The sequence below is a fragment of the Balaenoptera ricei genome, chromosome 10 (genome assembly GCF_028023285.1).
Source record: "Balaenoptera ricei isolate mBalRic1 chromosome 10, mBalRic1.hap2, whole genome shotgun sequence".
Taxonomy (NCBI): Eukaryota; Metazoa; Chordata; class Mammalia; order Artiodactyla; family Balaenopteridae; genus Balaenoptera; species Balaenoptera ricei.
The window spans coordinates 59,544,685-59,560,146 of record NC_082648.1 but is presented as its reverse complement, the minus strand read 5'-3'; the positions used below and the strand labels follow the sequence as shown (position 1 = coordinate 59,560,146).

The 15,462-nt window shown below is 36.4% G+C and overlaps 1 protein-coding gene across 3 annotated transcripts in view; it reads left to right on the top strand.

Annotated features, from left to right (window-relative positions):
- PTPRR (protein tyrosine phosphatase receptor type R) overlaps positions 1–15,462 on the top strand; it is a 254,511-nt gene that overhangs the window by 210,273 nt on the left and 28,776 nt on the right. For all 3 annotated transcript variants that reach the window (XM_059934694.1, XM_059934696.1, XM_059934695.1), the window contains 3 exons: positions 636–720; positions 10,459–10,538; positions 11,006–11,143. In XM_059934694.1, the coding sequence (XP_059790677.1) occupies positions 636–720; positions 10,459–10,538; positions 11,006–11,143 (303 nt within the window). The remainder of the gene's footprint in view (positions 1–635; positions 721–10,458; positions 10,539–11,005; positions 11,144–15,462) is intronic.

The following is a 15,462-nucleotide window of genomic DNA, read 5'->3' as shown; positions in this document are numbered from 1 at the left end:
TAATAAAAATATTTGTATTCTTGTTAAGTGCGAGAGGACAGTGCCTAAATGCCCTTCACTACAAATGTTGCATTTACAACCACAAATGGAACAGTACAATTATAAACCATTTTTTAATCCAAAAAAATGCATCATATCGTCATCACTTAAATCAGCAAAAATGCCCTTTATATTTACCATTTGGGGAGGAAGGTTTTCATAATCCTAAAAGAGTCACAATTAATGTTAAAAGAGAATCTATCATAATAAAATTTTTGGTACTGAATCTACACAAAGATAGGAAGAAATCTGAATACATTGTTTAAGAAAAACCAGTTTTTCAGCTGCCTGTTTATGTATTTCCAGCAATTATGTCAGAACAGGATTCTTAAAACCTAACCAAAGTTTTCTATGTCTCTTTAAGAACTACATATCAAATAATACTTTCTAACACACAAAGCCGTTTCTTGGAGTCAGCTTGTCAGGGTGCAGCTGATGTGTTTATGAAGGGAAGGGTGTTGGTCAACCAGAGGTGGTAGTCTGTTGTTTCATAAATGACTTTGAAGTCCAGTAGAGCTCTGGATCAGATGGCCCCCCGTGAAGATTTTCTTTGTGACAGCATTAAATACAGTATTTGATATCATTTATTTTTGCAGGAAATACCAATGAACTTTGTGGATCCCAAAGAAATTGACATTCCATGTCATGGAACTAAAAACCGCTATAAGACCATTTTGCCAAGTAAGTTTCTTGAATTAAATAGTTTTTGTTGTAAAGCGCAAGCCTTCCGCATCCACCCCTACCTCACCATTTCCCATCCTCACAACTTCCATATACACACCAAATTTGGAATTGCAAACACATCTCAAGACTAATAATCGTTTAAGTGGAATTCCCTGGCGGTCCAGTGGTTAGGACTCTGCGCTTTCACTGCCAGGGCCCGGGTTCAATCCCTGGTCAGAGAACTAAGATCCCGCAAGTGGCGCGGCCAAAAAAAAAAAAAGACTAATAATCATTAAAGTGGTCTAAGATTAATAACTTTATCTTGTATTACTCTTATTATAACGGTCTGCTCATAATTTCAGTAGACACATGGTTCTAAAACTTTACTGTGGCACACATTATGGTCAATTGACTTTCACTAAGGGTGTCAAACAATTCAGTGGGGAAAGGCTAGTCTTTTCAGTAAGTGATGCTGAAACAACTGGGTAGCCACATGCAAAAAAACTGAAGTTGGACCCTGCCCCACACAGCATACAAAAATTAATTCAAAATGGATCAGAGGCCTAACTGTAAGAACTAAAACTATAAAACTTTTCACATAAAACAGATGTAAATCTCATGACCTTGAATTAGTCAATGATTTCTTAGATATGAAACCAAAAGTATAAGCAACAAAAGAAAAAAATAGGTAAATTGAACTTGAAGAAAATTTCAAAGTTTTGTGCTTGAAGGGCACCATCAAGAAACTAAAAAGATGACAATGGCACAAAATGGGAGAAAATATTTATAAATTATATATCTAATAAAAGACTTGTATCTATAATATATAAAGAACTCTTTTTTTTTTTTTTTTTAATGGCTGTGTTGGGTCTTCGTTTCTGTGCAAGGGCTTTCTTCTAGTTGTGGCAAGCAGGGGCCACTCTTCATCGCGGTGCGCGGGCCTCTCACTATCGTGGCCTCTCTTGTTGCGGAGCACAGGCTCCAGACGCGCAGGCTCAGTAATTGTGGCTCACGGGCCCAGCTGCTCCACGGCATGTGGGATCCTCCCAGACCAGGGCTCGAACCCGTGTACCCTGCATTGGCAGGCAGATTCTCAACCACTGCGCCACCAGGGAAGCCCAATATATAACTCAATTATAAAAAGACAAATAGCCCAATTTTAAAGTAAGCAAGGGACTTGAATAGACATTTCTCCATAAAAGATATATAAATGGCCAATGAGCATATGAAAAGATACTCAACACAATTAGGCATCAGGGAAATCAAAACCACAGTGAGATAACACTTCATAACCACGTGATTATAATAAAAAAGACAATAGAAAGTGTTGGCAAGGATGTAGAGAAATTGGAACCTTCATACTTTGATGGTAGGGATGTAATATGGTACAGCTACTGAGGAAACAGTCTGGTAGTTCCTCAAAAGGTAAAATCTAAAGTTACTATATGACTCAGACTTTCTACTCCTACGTATATGCACAAGAGAAATAAAAACATGTATCCACACAAAAGCTGTACACAAATATTTGTAACAGTATTATCTGTAATAGCCCAAAGAGTAGAAATAACCACAATATCCATCAACTGATGAATGGATAAATAAAATGTAGTATATTCACACAACATAATATTATTCAGCAATAAAAAATAATGAGGTACCGGACTTCCCTGGTGGCACAATGGTTAAGAATCCACCTGCCACAGGAATAAAGACGCAGATGTAGAGAATGGACTTGAGGACATGGGGAGGGGGAAGGGTAAGCTGGGACGAAGTGAGAGAGTGGCATGGACATATATACACTACCAAATGTAAAATAGATAGCTAGTGAGAAGTAGCCGCATAGCACAGGGAGATCAGCTCGGTGCTTTGTGACCACCTAGAGGGGTGGGATAGGGGGCGTGGGAGGGAGACGCAAGAAGGAGGGGATATGGGGATATATGTATATGTATAGCCGATTCACTTTGTTATAAAGCAGAAATGAACACACCATTGTAAAGCAATTATACTCCAATAAAGATGCTAAAAAAAAAAAAAAAAAAGAATCCTCCTGCCAATGCAGAGGACACGGGTTCGAGCCCTGGTCCGGGAAGATCTCACACACCGCGGAGCAACTAAGCCCGTGTGCCACAACTACTGAGCCTGCACTCTAGAGCCACAAATACTGAGCCCTCGTGCCACAACTACTGAAGCCCAAGTGCCTAGAGCCCGTGCTCCACAACAAGAGAAGCCACCGCAAAGAGAAGCCCGCGCACCACAACGAAGAGTAGACCCGGTTGCCATAACTAGAGAAAGCCCGCGTGCAGCAATGAAGACCCAACGCGGCCAAAAAATAAATATAATTAATTAATTAATTAATTATTTAAAAAAGTAATGTACTGATGCATGCTACGACATGGATGAACCTTGAACACATTATGCTAAGTGAAAGAAGCCATCACAAATGAACTCATACTGCATAATGCCATTTATATGAAGTGTCCAGTTAGGCAAATCTGTAGAGATAGAAACTACAGTTGTTGCCTAGTGGTGAGAGGCATGAGAAATGACTACTAAAGGGTATGAGTTTATTTGGGAGATAATTAAAATGTCATCCTTGCTAGAAACATTCTATATACTATCTTGGATCCTTACAGAGGAGTCTAGTAGCTATAGGGCTGCCTCCAGAGCCAATCTGCTGGGGTTCATATCCAGCTGCACCACTTACTGTATGGCCATGGGTAAATTCCTTAACTTCATCTGTGGAATGGGAGTAGTAGTTGCCACCTCACAGGGTTGTTGCAGAGCCCAGTGCTTTGCACATGATAAAGTGCTCAATGTTAGCTATTCTCATCATAACTCAGAAAGATATTATTGTTCCTTTCTTACAGAGGAGGAAAGTGAGGCTTATAGATATTAAAGAAACAAGATTCAAATCCAAACACGTCTGCCCCCATGCTTTCCACCACTGATAGTTGCACAACTCTGTGGATTAAACAAATAAAAATAAATTATGTGATGGCACATTTTAAATGAGTGAATTATATGGTATATGAATTATATCTCAAAAAAGCTGTTACCAAAAGATTTCATTGTGCATAACAATCACCTAGAGTCCTTGTTAAAAATCCAGTCCTGTGCCCTACCCTGGGGATTCTGTTTAAGTGGGTTCTGTTGGGCCCAGGAATCTGTACTTCTGGCAAACACCCAGGTGATTCTGATACAGGTGATAGCAGGACCACACTTTGAGAAACACTGTTTAGACTATGTTAAAACTAAATTTAACTCCATGAAATTTATCGCTGTCAAGCAGTGAGCTAGATGCCCGGAACCAGTAAGGAATAAGGAGCAGCATATAAGATCAAGGAGGTCACAGACCAGAAGGGAGACATGTAAACGAGTAATTATGTTCAATGTAAGAGCCTGAATAGAGATCTTGCCTAACCGGTGTAAGAGAACTGAGTAATTAATTCTGCATAGAAAGGCAAAAATACTTTGGAGAAGAAACAATATTGTCAATCACTAAACAAACAGATATAGTTGGGATTTTGGCAAAAATCCATAAACGTCTCAAGGCAATAGCTCTGGAAAGATGGAGCCACGAATATTTGTTTCAGAGTATTGACATTGAAATAATAGAGTCTTCATAATTCAGTTCATTAATTCACTCATAAAACACCAAATTCTTCATATTTATAGTAATAGAGCAAGAATTACTGTTAATAGTATTCTTGGTCTTCCCCTTCTGTTGGAGTTGGAAACACATTGTAATAGTTACTCCACTGTAACATATTTTTAATTGGTCTGTATAGTTAAACCTATTTACCTAAGATATAGTCACTGTTGAAAGATATTTTATAACTATAATTGACTGAAGGGGATGAAAGTGCTGTGTGTTACAACCGGTCTCTCTGTCTCTCTGTCTCTCTCTCCGCCCCCCCCCCCCCCCGACTCTCTCTCTCAGGACTTTTCATCTGAAATTTACCAAACATAAGTAATTAGGGCATATACATGTATTGCAAGTATTATACTTAACCACCTAATCTCAGAAGGATTTGGAAATTATTAGGACTATTTTAAAGTTCAGCCTTCTCTGTTTCCTGCCAGATGCTATCAGACAACTGCTTCACAGTCCTGTGTCAGCTTTTCCATTCCCAGAACTGGGTGGGTCGCTTGAACCAGGGCACCTGTGCTGACAACTGATGTTGCAAATGACAGATTTTCTGTTGAAAATGTCTGTAGCCTGAATACCCCACCCACCCCCTGTTGCACAGAATATAATCTAGTAAATATAGCTTGGACAAGCCACATCATTGGCTGGAAAATCGTCAGAAAAGACTGGAATGAATATGAAAAGCTGCTCTTTATGGTTTATTTTAGACTGTAATATGGGGTAAATTTGAAACATCACATAAAATAATAATCTTAAAATGATTAATATTTTAAATATTATAATTGTTTTTATTGTTTTAACCTACAATAAACTCTTAAGTTTAAAAGCTTCCAGCTTGTACATATTAGTGAGGTTGTATAATTTGGAGGATGTTTTGCGCAGAAATATGGATGGCCAAGAACCAATTAAATTGTAGCTTTTTTTCTAAGGGCAGTGTCAGCCTGGCTCAGAACATTCCTAAGTGGTAGATTAAAGTGCTTAGGTCAAGTTTATATCAAATTACTTTACAATATAAACAAATATTTGTGATAAAAATTTATCTATGTCCTAAACACAAGAGCAATGGGAAAAAACTGATCATATATCAATGTGAAATTATTTGTACAACAAAGAAGTATAACAAGAAATTTTATGTATATTTTTTTCCATGCAGCCAATTTATTTATATAACTATAAAACAATATAAATCAAATTTAAAAACCCTATTTACTCTGACCATCATTTTATATTTAAAAATTTAAAGTCTAGTAATGTTTCCTACTCACATTATGTTTTCCGTTTCGCTATATAAAGTGCCGAGAACAGAGTAAATATGCAAATAAGTGAACCACTCATTAAAGCAATGAGTTGTGTGACTCAGCAAAATATTGGAGTTTAGACTTGATTTCCTATCCTGGCGAAAACATTTACAATTTATGGCAAGCTACTTAATCTTTCTGTGCCATCCTTTCTTTGTCCCTAAAAATAGTAATAGTAATACTACCCTGTAAGGCTATTGAAAGAATCAAATAAATATATGAAAAATGGCTAGGAAAGTTCCAACTAATAGTAAACCCGCAGCTAATGTTAGTTTCTCCTTTCCTTCTCTACCTAACTGAATCCATCATTAACCCCAGAAACAATTCCAGAATATAAGAACACTAACCTTGGAGAGAAACGTTTACAGTTTCAAAAACAGTATTGAAGAGCCCTGTTTTCTCTTATAATGTTCACATGCATGTTAAAAAGTGAATTTCACATAATCTATCACTGCATTGCCAGATTCAGCACTGTCCACTAAAACTCTCTACAATGATGGAAATATTCTGTATCTCCAATGTGATAGCCATTAGCTGCATGTGGCAATGAGCACCTGAAGTATAGCTAGTGCACCCAAGGAACTGACTTTTAAATTTTATTGTATTTTAATTAACTTAAATTTACCTACATGTGGCTAGTGGCTACCGTAATGGACAATGCAGGCCTAGAGTCTTCTCTCTCTTCCAACAAATTTGAAGATGATTCCCAATCACCTTGAAGGTATGGCCAGTCCCTGCTTTCCTTCCATTTCCCACTTATCTTAAATTCATCTCTGAAAACTATCCTATTCCTCTCATTCCTGCCTTTGCCCATCACTGGGAGCGATACACTTTTCCCTCATCTAATAGCTTCTTCTCTGACTTCAAACCTTAAACACATGTCTTCCTGGAGAGGAAATCTTCAACCCAGTATAACCTTTGACAAAATCTGATATGATTCCAATCAAAATATAAGGATCCCGGTACCATTTTGTCTGTTAAAAAGAAGACTTAAGATTGCCAGAGGGTATTTTAAAGAGATCAAAGTGGGGAAATTTCATGTGTTCTATACACCAAAACTTTATGTGTTCAATAATTTGTTGAGAGGAAAAAAGAAATAAGAAGGAGGGAAGAAGGTAGAGGAGAGGAAGGGAAAGAAGGGAGGGAGGAAGGGAGGAAAGGGATCTAAGGAGGAAGGGAGGGGAAAAAGGAATGAAAGAGGAAGAAAGCAAAGGAAGGAAAGAAGGAAATACTGAATAAAAAGGGAAGAGCAGAAGACAGGGAGGAAAAGTGATCAGTGCTCAATGTAATATTTGTAATTATTATTGATACTGCCCAGATGAATCATAAATGGTATGCTAAGCATTTAACATATAATTCAGAAATACCAATTCTGAAAAAAGTTATCATAGTGAATTTGACTAATATGTAGACTTAAAATGCATCAGATGAATAAAATTATAACAATAAAGGCAAAAATAATAACAAATGATGATGATGACAAAATTTTGTTTTTTTAATCCTTGACATTTTTATTAGACTAAACAACACTAAAAAGGCTTTGGTTGGAACCAAATTAATTTTCCCCTACTCCATCATATGTTGTATTCTTGTTTTTGTTTTAATATTTGGAAATCTCTAAATACTTGAAAATACTATAAATTACCAATTTTCAACATAAACTTAATTAAGCTTGACAGGACACCTGTTTCTAAGCAATTTTTGGGTTGAGTTCCCAGTAAATCATATATATATCGTAGGCATTATAAAAACTGAAGGAAGTGGGCCTCTTTTCAAGTCTGAGTGGTTAAGGGCGTTTGTGGAAACTTTTAATAATCAGTGGATACTGAAAAGTAATGGAAGTTTTCCTGTCCCCTTTGCTATGAAAAGAAAAAAATTGAAAAAAGCATTGTTTTAACTCTTTCTGATTGAAATTAATTCTGATATTAAACACTCTCTGAGCCACATACCAAATAGAAATCACAAAGGATACAAACGTTAATTAAAGACAGCCCTTGCTCTCAAGGGGCTCATCACAAACCATTGAGGGCAAGCAAACATTTAAGCACTTACAATACAAGATGTTAAATACTAAAATAAAACTCAGGCAGCCTGAGCAAAGAAGGGAATGCCTAATTCCACCAGGAAGACAAGGGAGGGCTTCAGAAAGGAGGTATTTCTTGAACTGAGCCCTGAAAAATGAGGAAGACTTTACCATGCAGAGACAGCAGGGAAACAATACATGCAAAAGCATAGAATCTGCAAGAACGTGGAGTATTTGAGAGATTTCCCTGGGCCCATATGACTAGAGCATGTACACGTAGAAAAGTGATTATTGATAAGGCTGTGGGAAAAGATAAAGACTTGTTGGACCCACTAAGGAGATTTCATCCCCTAGATCTGCACTGTCCAGTAGAGCAGCCAGTAGCCACATATGGCTAAGTAAATTTAAATGAATTAAAATTAAATAAAATTAAAACTTTAGTTCCTCAGTTTGTACTAGCCACATTTCAAGTGCTCAGTAGCCAACATGGCTAGTGGTCCCAATTTTGGGCAACACAGATAAGGAACATTTCCATTATCACAGAAAGTTCTATTGGGCAATGCTGCTCTGGACTGTCGAATTGTCAATAAGTATTCGTAATAAAATGAATGCAGTGGACAAATAAGTTTATAAATAATACCTTCTTGGAAATTCACAGAGTATATTAGCATAATATAGGCCCTGAGAAATTCTGCAGTGAAAAGATTGTTGTTCAAGTTTGTTGAATTCAGTGTTTTCCATATTTATTTGATTACTGAACCCCCTTTTTAAGGATGATCTAATTTACAAGTTATATGACCTAATTCTATATGTTATAAAAGAAATGATTTACAGATAACAGTTTGGGAAATACTGCTGTGGACAATTAGGAACCATGGATGGCATTTAGGCAAGGGAATGATGTGATCAGATTTTATTTTACAGAGACCGCCTTGCCAGCTATGAGAAGGATGGATGCATAAAGAACAAGATTGAAGACAGTTAGACCAGATGGGATGCTCAGGTCTTAGCCTAAGAAGAAAGCCTTGGGAAGAGGGAGGCAAGATAAATCCTAGTGAGTTTCAGGAAACAGAACGGACAGAACGTGAATATGGAGGGTCAAGTCCAACTAGTTTTCAAACATGGACTCAGGAGCTGTGGTAGCACACCCAGCATAGAATAACGCAGGGCTATCAGGAGCACATGATCATGTGGAGTTTCACAAAGCTGTAGTATATCCAGAAGGATATATATATATACTAAAAATTTAAAAATGTGGTCTATAAGTGAGGAGAGTAGTCTGGTGTAAGATATATATTTGGGAGTCTCCAGGATATGGGTACAAAGTCATGGGGATGAGTCAATCACCCAACAAGGCAGTGTCAAGTGAGCATAGAAGAGGGTCAAGTTGAATCCTAGAATCAGCAACATTAAAGGAGGCAGACGAGGGACTTCCCTGGTGGTCCAGTGGTTAGGACTCCACGCTTCCACTGTAGGGGACACGGGTTCGATCCCTGTTTGGGGAACTAAGATCCCACATGCCGTGCAGTGCAGCCAATAAATAAATAAATATGTATAAAAATAAACTAAAGGAGGCAGAAGAAATAAGCAGAAGATTGAAAAGAGACCATCGAATAGGTAGCAGGAAACCCAGAATGCTGTGAGGCAGCATCCAAGGGAAGAGAAAACTCCATAAAAAGGTATATGATCTACAGTTTTTTAATTCTACACAGAGGACATGAAAAAGTAAATACCACCATGGGCTCATTGGGTTTAGTAGCAAAAGTGTCAGCAGCGGCAAGAGCAGTGTCTGCATAAGACTAGGGTTAGGATAGATTGGAGTGTACGCAAGAAGGAATGAAGTGTAGATGAGGAGGTGGGCAAAACACACACTCAGACTTTACCTGTTGGGAGAAGAGGAGCAACAGAACAATTGCTAGAGAGAAATGCATAGAACTGACTTCTTAAAAAATGGAAGGGGCTATTTAAATCAATGCAATAGACATTTACTGAATGTCTATTACATATATATAAGCACTGTGCTAGACACCAGGTCTTATACAGATCATGAAAAATCCCCACCCTGGCCTTCAAGAGGCTCAGAGTATAACCGGGTTAAAGAAATCGTAAAGGGATTATTTACGTAAATGTTGGTAAAAATCACTACCGTGGTTCACAAAGAGCCTTTCAACTCTTCTTGATGGAAAGTGATTTTAGAATTTGATACTATAATAATCTATCCGATATCAGATATTTGTGATGTCAGTGAACAAACACATGGTAACTAAAGACAGCTTCTTCCAAGTAGTGAGAGGAGATTTGGACTGGACCAAGTGTTTGCTGTTGCGGAGGACAGAAGAGAGACTTGAGTAGGGGCATATGGTGCAAATTCCAAATGCAAAGAATAAGAAAAGGAGCATAAATGAGAAATGGGGTCAAGAATCAGAAACCCACCAAAAATGGCGTAAAGTAGAAACTCATCACCTTGGGCTTATGGACGAGATCTGTGTCAGGACAAGGGGTCAAGATGGTCTCAAATGTCCCTCAGTAAACACGGATCAAGAGACAGACACACATATTTTGGAGATTAATCCTTTGTCAGTTGCTTCGTTTGCAAATATACAGCAGAAACTAACACACCACTGTAAAGCAATTATACTCCAATAAAGATGTTACCATACCAACAAAAAACATTTACACATGCCAGATGGTCAGTATATAAGTGTGCTATGTACTGGTTATTGGTGTTCTAAGAAACTTAAAAGAGTAAATCTGGTTAACACAGTCTTTCTTGTTTTCTTCATTAGATCCCCTCAGCAGAGTATGTTTAAGACCAAAAAATGTAACTAATTCTTTGAGCACCTACATTAATGCTAATTATATTAGGGTAAGTAAATAAATCTAAATTTCTTTCTGATGAGCATGTCAATTTACTATTTGGAATTGTTAGTTTTATTTTATTCTTTTTCCTCAGAATAGATTACTTTTTATTTAAGTTGGTTACTAGCAAGTTTGTTGCTTTTTTTTTTTTTTTTTCCTGCATGCTTGGTCATAATCAACATTGGTAGTGGGTCATTTATAGTAAGTCTTCCTTTCCTGTGTGTCTGTGGCTATAGTGCTCCCTCTGAGGTGCTCTGGGGAGGATTGAGCTTTATAAACCTCAGTACCGTATGCTGTGCCTGACTTGCTGGGAGAACAACCCCAAGAATTGTGGTGCTAGAATCAATAAAGCTGCAGAAGTCTGTGTTGCTTTTGGATTATCAGAGCTATTTTGTTTTGAAGATCTTTCACCTAAACTTTCAGTGTAAGGCATGAACTTCAAAGCCAACATTTTTGTCTCCTTTCTCAAACTAGGGCTACAGTGGCAAAGAGAAAGCGTTCATCGCCACGCAGGGCCCCATGATCAACACCGTGAATGATTTCTGGCAGATGGTTTGGCAGGAAGACAGTCCCGTGATTGTTATGATCACAAAACTCAAGGAAAAAAATGAGGTATGACCTTTACCCAAGTATGGAATATTATATTTTTTCTGTTGCTATAGAAGAGAGATTGTTTAAGGAAAATTGCCATATACTTAATAACAGATTTAAGATGGAAACATTAAGACATTTAAAGGCTAGGCCACTTTATGCTTCCAAAAAAATGGATATTGGTGTTCTATGAATGACGACTTTCTTTCAGTTAAATCAATGTACTTGGCATACATGGATCACATTTGTACCCATGTATCTCTGTAAGGAAATGAGGGGCCATGAATTATCACTCTGATTTAAAGGCAGGGAAATAAAAAATTGTTCATTTACATCCCAAGCAATTTTTGAGCCCCTACTAAGTGAGATACTATTTTAGTTGCTGGCAATATATTAGTGAACAAACACAAAGATTCCTGCCCTTGGTAGATTTTAACTTTCTAGTTGGGGAGATACAGACAAAAAACAACAAACATAATTTCATAAAAATATAGCATATTAGAAGGGAAAAATGCTGTAGGACAAAAAGGTAGAGCAGCATAAGGGGACTGAGTGTCTGAGCTGTAAGAAGGAGTAAGAGGAGAAGAGCAAGCTGCAGGGTTACACGGGGTGGGTGGGAGAAGCCTCACTGAGAAAGTGAGATTTGAAGAAAGATTTGAAGTTAACAAAAACCAAGCAACTTTCTCAATATTTTCATAAAAAGAAATTCAAGAAAGAGACAAAATTAGATTCCACATCCATACTAGTAATCTTTTCTAAGGATCTAGCTTACACAATATACGTTCTGTATTTTGCATCATAAAAATAAAGTTGTTTAATTCCCAAAGGGTGCTTTCCTAGGCACTGCTTACATTTCATGGCATGTTTTTTTTTTTTTAGCATCTCATGGCATCTTATTGAGATAATTTCCAGTCTGATTTTAGTCAGCATTTGTGATTATTTTCTTGTCAAAATTACTATACCAGGGCCTCACCATGACAATCAGAATTTAAGAAAACTGAACTTTCCTTTATACTGCTTTGGTGAGTCATAACCTTTGATTATACTATAACCCTGCTGCTAATCAAGAAAATTCAGGCTCACAAACAGCAATTTAAAGTTTTTTAAAGTTTGTTGTTTTCTTCCACTTTTGCTGCACTAGATAAAGGATCTTTTTCTGAAATTTATCCTGGAAAAAATGTACATTTTTTGGCCAGTAGATGAAGTTTTATACTACATTAACTATATGCTTACTAAATAAATGCATTTCTATGAATCTTATATGAAAGCCTGAGGTGGCATAATAAAAATAACCCCTAATATTCTCAGGTGTTTCACCCACTATCAATCTGTCAACATAATAAACTACTGACAATTCCTGCACAGTTGTTTAATATCTGTGACAATTTACCTTCAAGGTAGGAAAAAATTCTTCAAGTTTTAAAGGTGTACTCTCTGTATATATACACCCATACATACATACATAGAACTTATGTAATATGGCAGACTAGATAATCTGAAAAACCAGTCATACTGGGTGAAATATGATACAGTATGCATAGCAGAGCTTGGGAGGAAAAAGGTAAATCAGTCAAAAATTGAATAAAAGGCATAAAACCAGAGAATTACAGGTTACTTGTGTTTTAGTGACAATATAAGAACTGGAGACAAAGCCTTGGGCTTGCAGGAACCAGGACTTGGAACTGAGACCTTCCATGAAGTGAACGCCTGCAAGCGCTAGGCCTTCAGTGAAAGGGTGAACCACAAAAATAAACCTACCTACCAAAATAGGATTATAAGAGGAAATGAATCCAGTGAAGTCTGGCCTTCTCGTGGGATCAATAAAGAGGTACTCTTGAGTATTCAGAATTCAAAACCTAGGAAACACCAAGTGTTAAGTGATTAATATACATTAGTGATTCTTTTATTTATATAAATCATTTATAAAATAGTTTATATTCATTTAAGTAATAATATAAAAAGTAATACTGCATTGGTAACGCTCTTGTGGCACTTTACAAAAACAAAGGCAAAAACTTTCTGGATGCATATACTCTCAGCATACACTACACAGAATTTCAAAAGAAAAAGCCCAGCCAAACATAAGCTCAGAAGTCAAAATTCTGAGACACACATGTAAATAAACAACATAAGTAAAAAGCAGAAGAGGCAACAAATAGTGGAAATAGACCCACAAGAAATTGAAATAATAGAAACTATAAATAGAGGCTTTTTTATAATTAAGCACACAAAATATAAAATTAAAAAACTTGACAAAAGAACAAGTTACTATCAAAAAAGACTAGGAAGATTTAAAAACAAACCAAGGAGTCCTAGAAACAAATATTATATAGACATTAAAATGAAAAAAAGAAACCTCATGAGACAGGTTTATTAGCAAGCTGGACACAGCTGAATAAATAATTACTGGATTAAAAAATAGAACTAAGGAAATTACCTAGAAGATCACAATGACCAAAAATATGAAAGAGAGTTTCAGACATATGGAGGACAGTATTTAGATGTCCAATATATGTCTAATGGATATTTTAGAAGATGAAAAAGGAGAATATAAAAAAAGACGTAATATTTGAGGAAATAATGGCTAGAGATTTTCCAAAACTGGTGAAAGACTTGAGCTCTCAGATTTGAAAAGTACAGTAAATCCTAGGCTGGATAAGTAAAAATAAATCCACAACTAGACACATCTGTGGAACTGAAAAACACTACAGAGACTATTTTAACAAACAGAGTGACTAACAATTGGCTTCTCAGTAGCCAAAAAATCAGTAGAATAATACCCACAAAGGAATGAGAGAAATTCACAGACAACCCAGAACTCACACAGGATTTAGCAACATTTCCTAGATCTGAATAGACTGCACTACTCCTGCCCACTTCGGTTTGAATTACAATTTTCTGAATAGATTGTCACGATGTGTTTTCTCAAAGCACATTCATACCCTTATTAATTCTATTTCTTCTATTAAAAATAAAATCAACATAGAAAAAGCACTGTGATGTATGCAATTACATAAATATAAGCATGTAAAAGTTTTGAAACAAGTTATATTTTCCACAGAAAACATTACTTTCTTGTTACATATTTATTAAGGATTGATACATGGCAAAGCATATGTGAAACAATATCTCACAAGGATTAGCGAATAGGTTGTAGTAACTGTGTAAGATAAATTATAATTTTGGTGTCTTGAGCATTTCAATCCTCAACTTTTGTGATACATTTGTTTCCTTAGACAAAAAGTCAGAAATACACCAATAGTGCTTTAACTTGTTCTTGAATCAGGGTTTCATCAGGACAGAAGAAGCCAAGATTGATGGTTAGTGAGAAAGAATTCCCTAGAAGTTGAGTAGGATGTGACATATTTTAAAGAAGTCCAACAAAGATAGTATGAACACTTGGCAAATATGCCAAAGCCCCAACAGACAGTTATATTCTTCCCTTCTGTTCCCAAGACCAAAGTTGTGATTCTAAAAGAACTGCTATATGAGATAAATATGTGTTTCAAAGTGACACTGAGTTGATTTCTGATGGTGCTCAGACATCTCCATTCTGAATGTGCAAAGGAATAGAGCCCACCTTGTTCTTTCTTTTTCAAGTGCATCATAGTTGGAGTTAACCTGTTGGTACCATTCTCAGAATTCACGTTCTCCATAGGGCAGCCAAGTAGATCTGTTGAAAAGCCAGAATTTTTAAAAAATAATGGCCACATAAAGGGTGATTGAGGTTTTTATTTTTCTCTTTGGCTGCATAATTCAGAAATTGAAGAGGTATTATTTTTTCTTACCATTTTTAGCCTCTTGCCTTTTTAAATGTCTGGGATATATCTTCTGGAAATATCAAAGTAAATAGATTTTGTTACATGTTTTCTATGTGTAATTTGCTACATGTACTTTCCTGTGGCCAGCCATAATTCCAAATATTGCAATAAAGATTTTGACTTCTGTTATTGTTGATTACTCATTAAATTAAAATAAAAATTCCTTTCCGTTCAGATTCTCTAAAGATGTAAGTACAATACTATGGAGGAAACTTTGATGTTTTACAGATCAAAATGATACTGAGAAGTCTGGCTCAAAAGAAATAGTCAGTAGACTTCACACTGCCAGGAAGATGCTGTTTACCAAAAATGTGCCAACTTTCAATTGTGTTAAGCGTCATTGTTTGGAACAGACAAAAATCATTTCCTCCAAAAATATGTGAAGGTGGAGTTATCTTTAGAAATTCCCAGGCTTTATATTTTCATGAACCTTTCTATTTTCTAATACATAAATAAAGGAATAAGTGAATAATTGCCAGTTCTTATTCAATAATCCCAATATTCTCATAGTTACTTTAT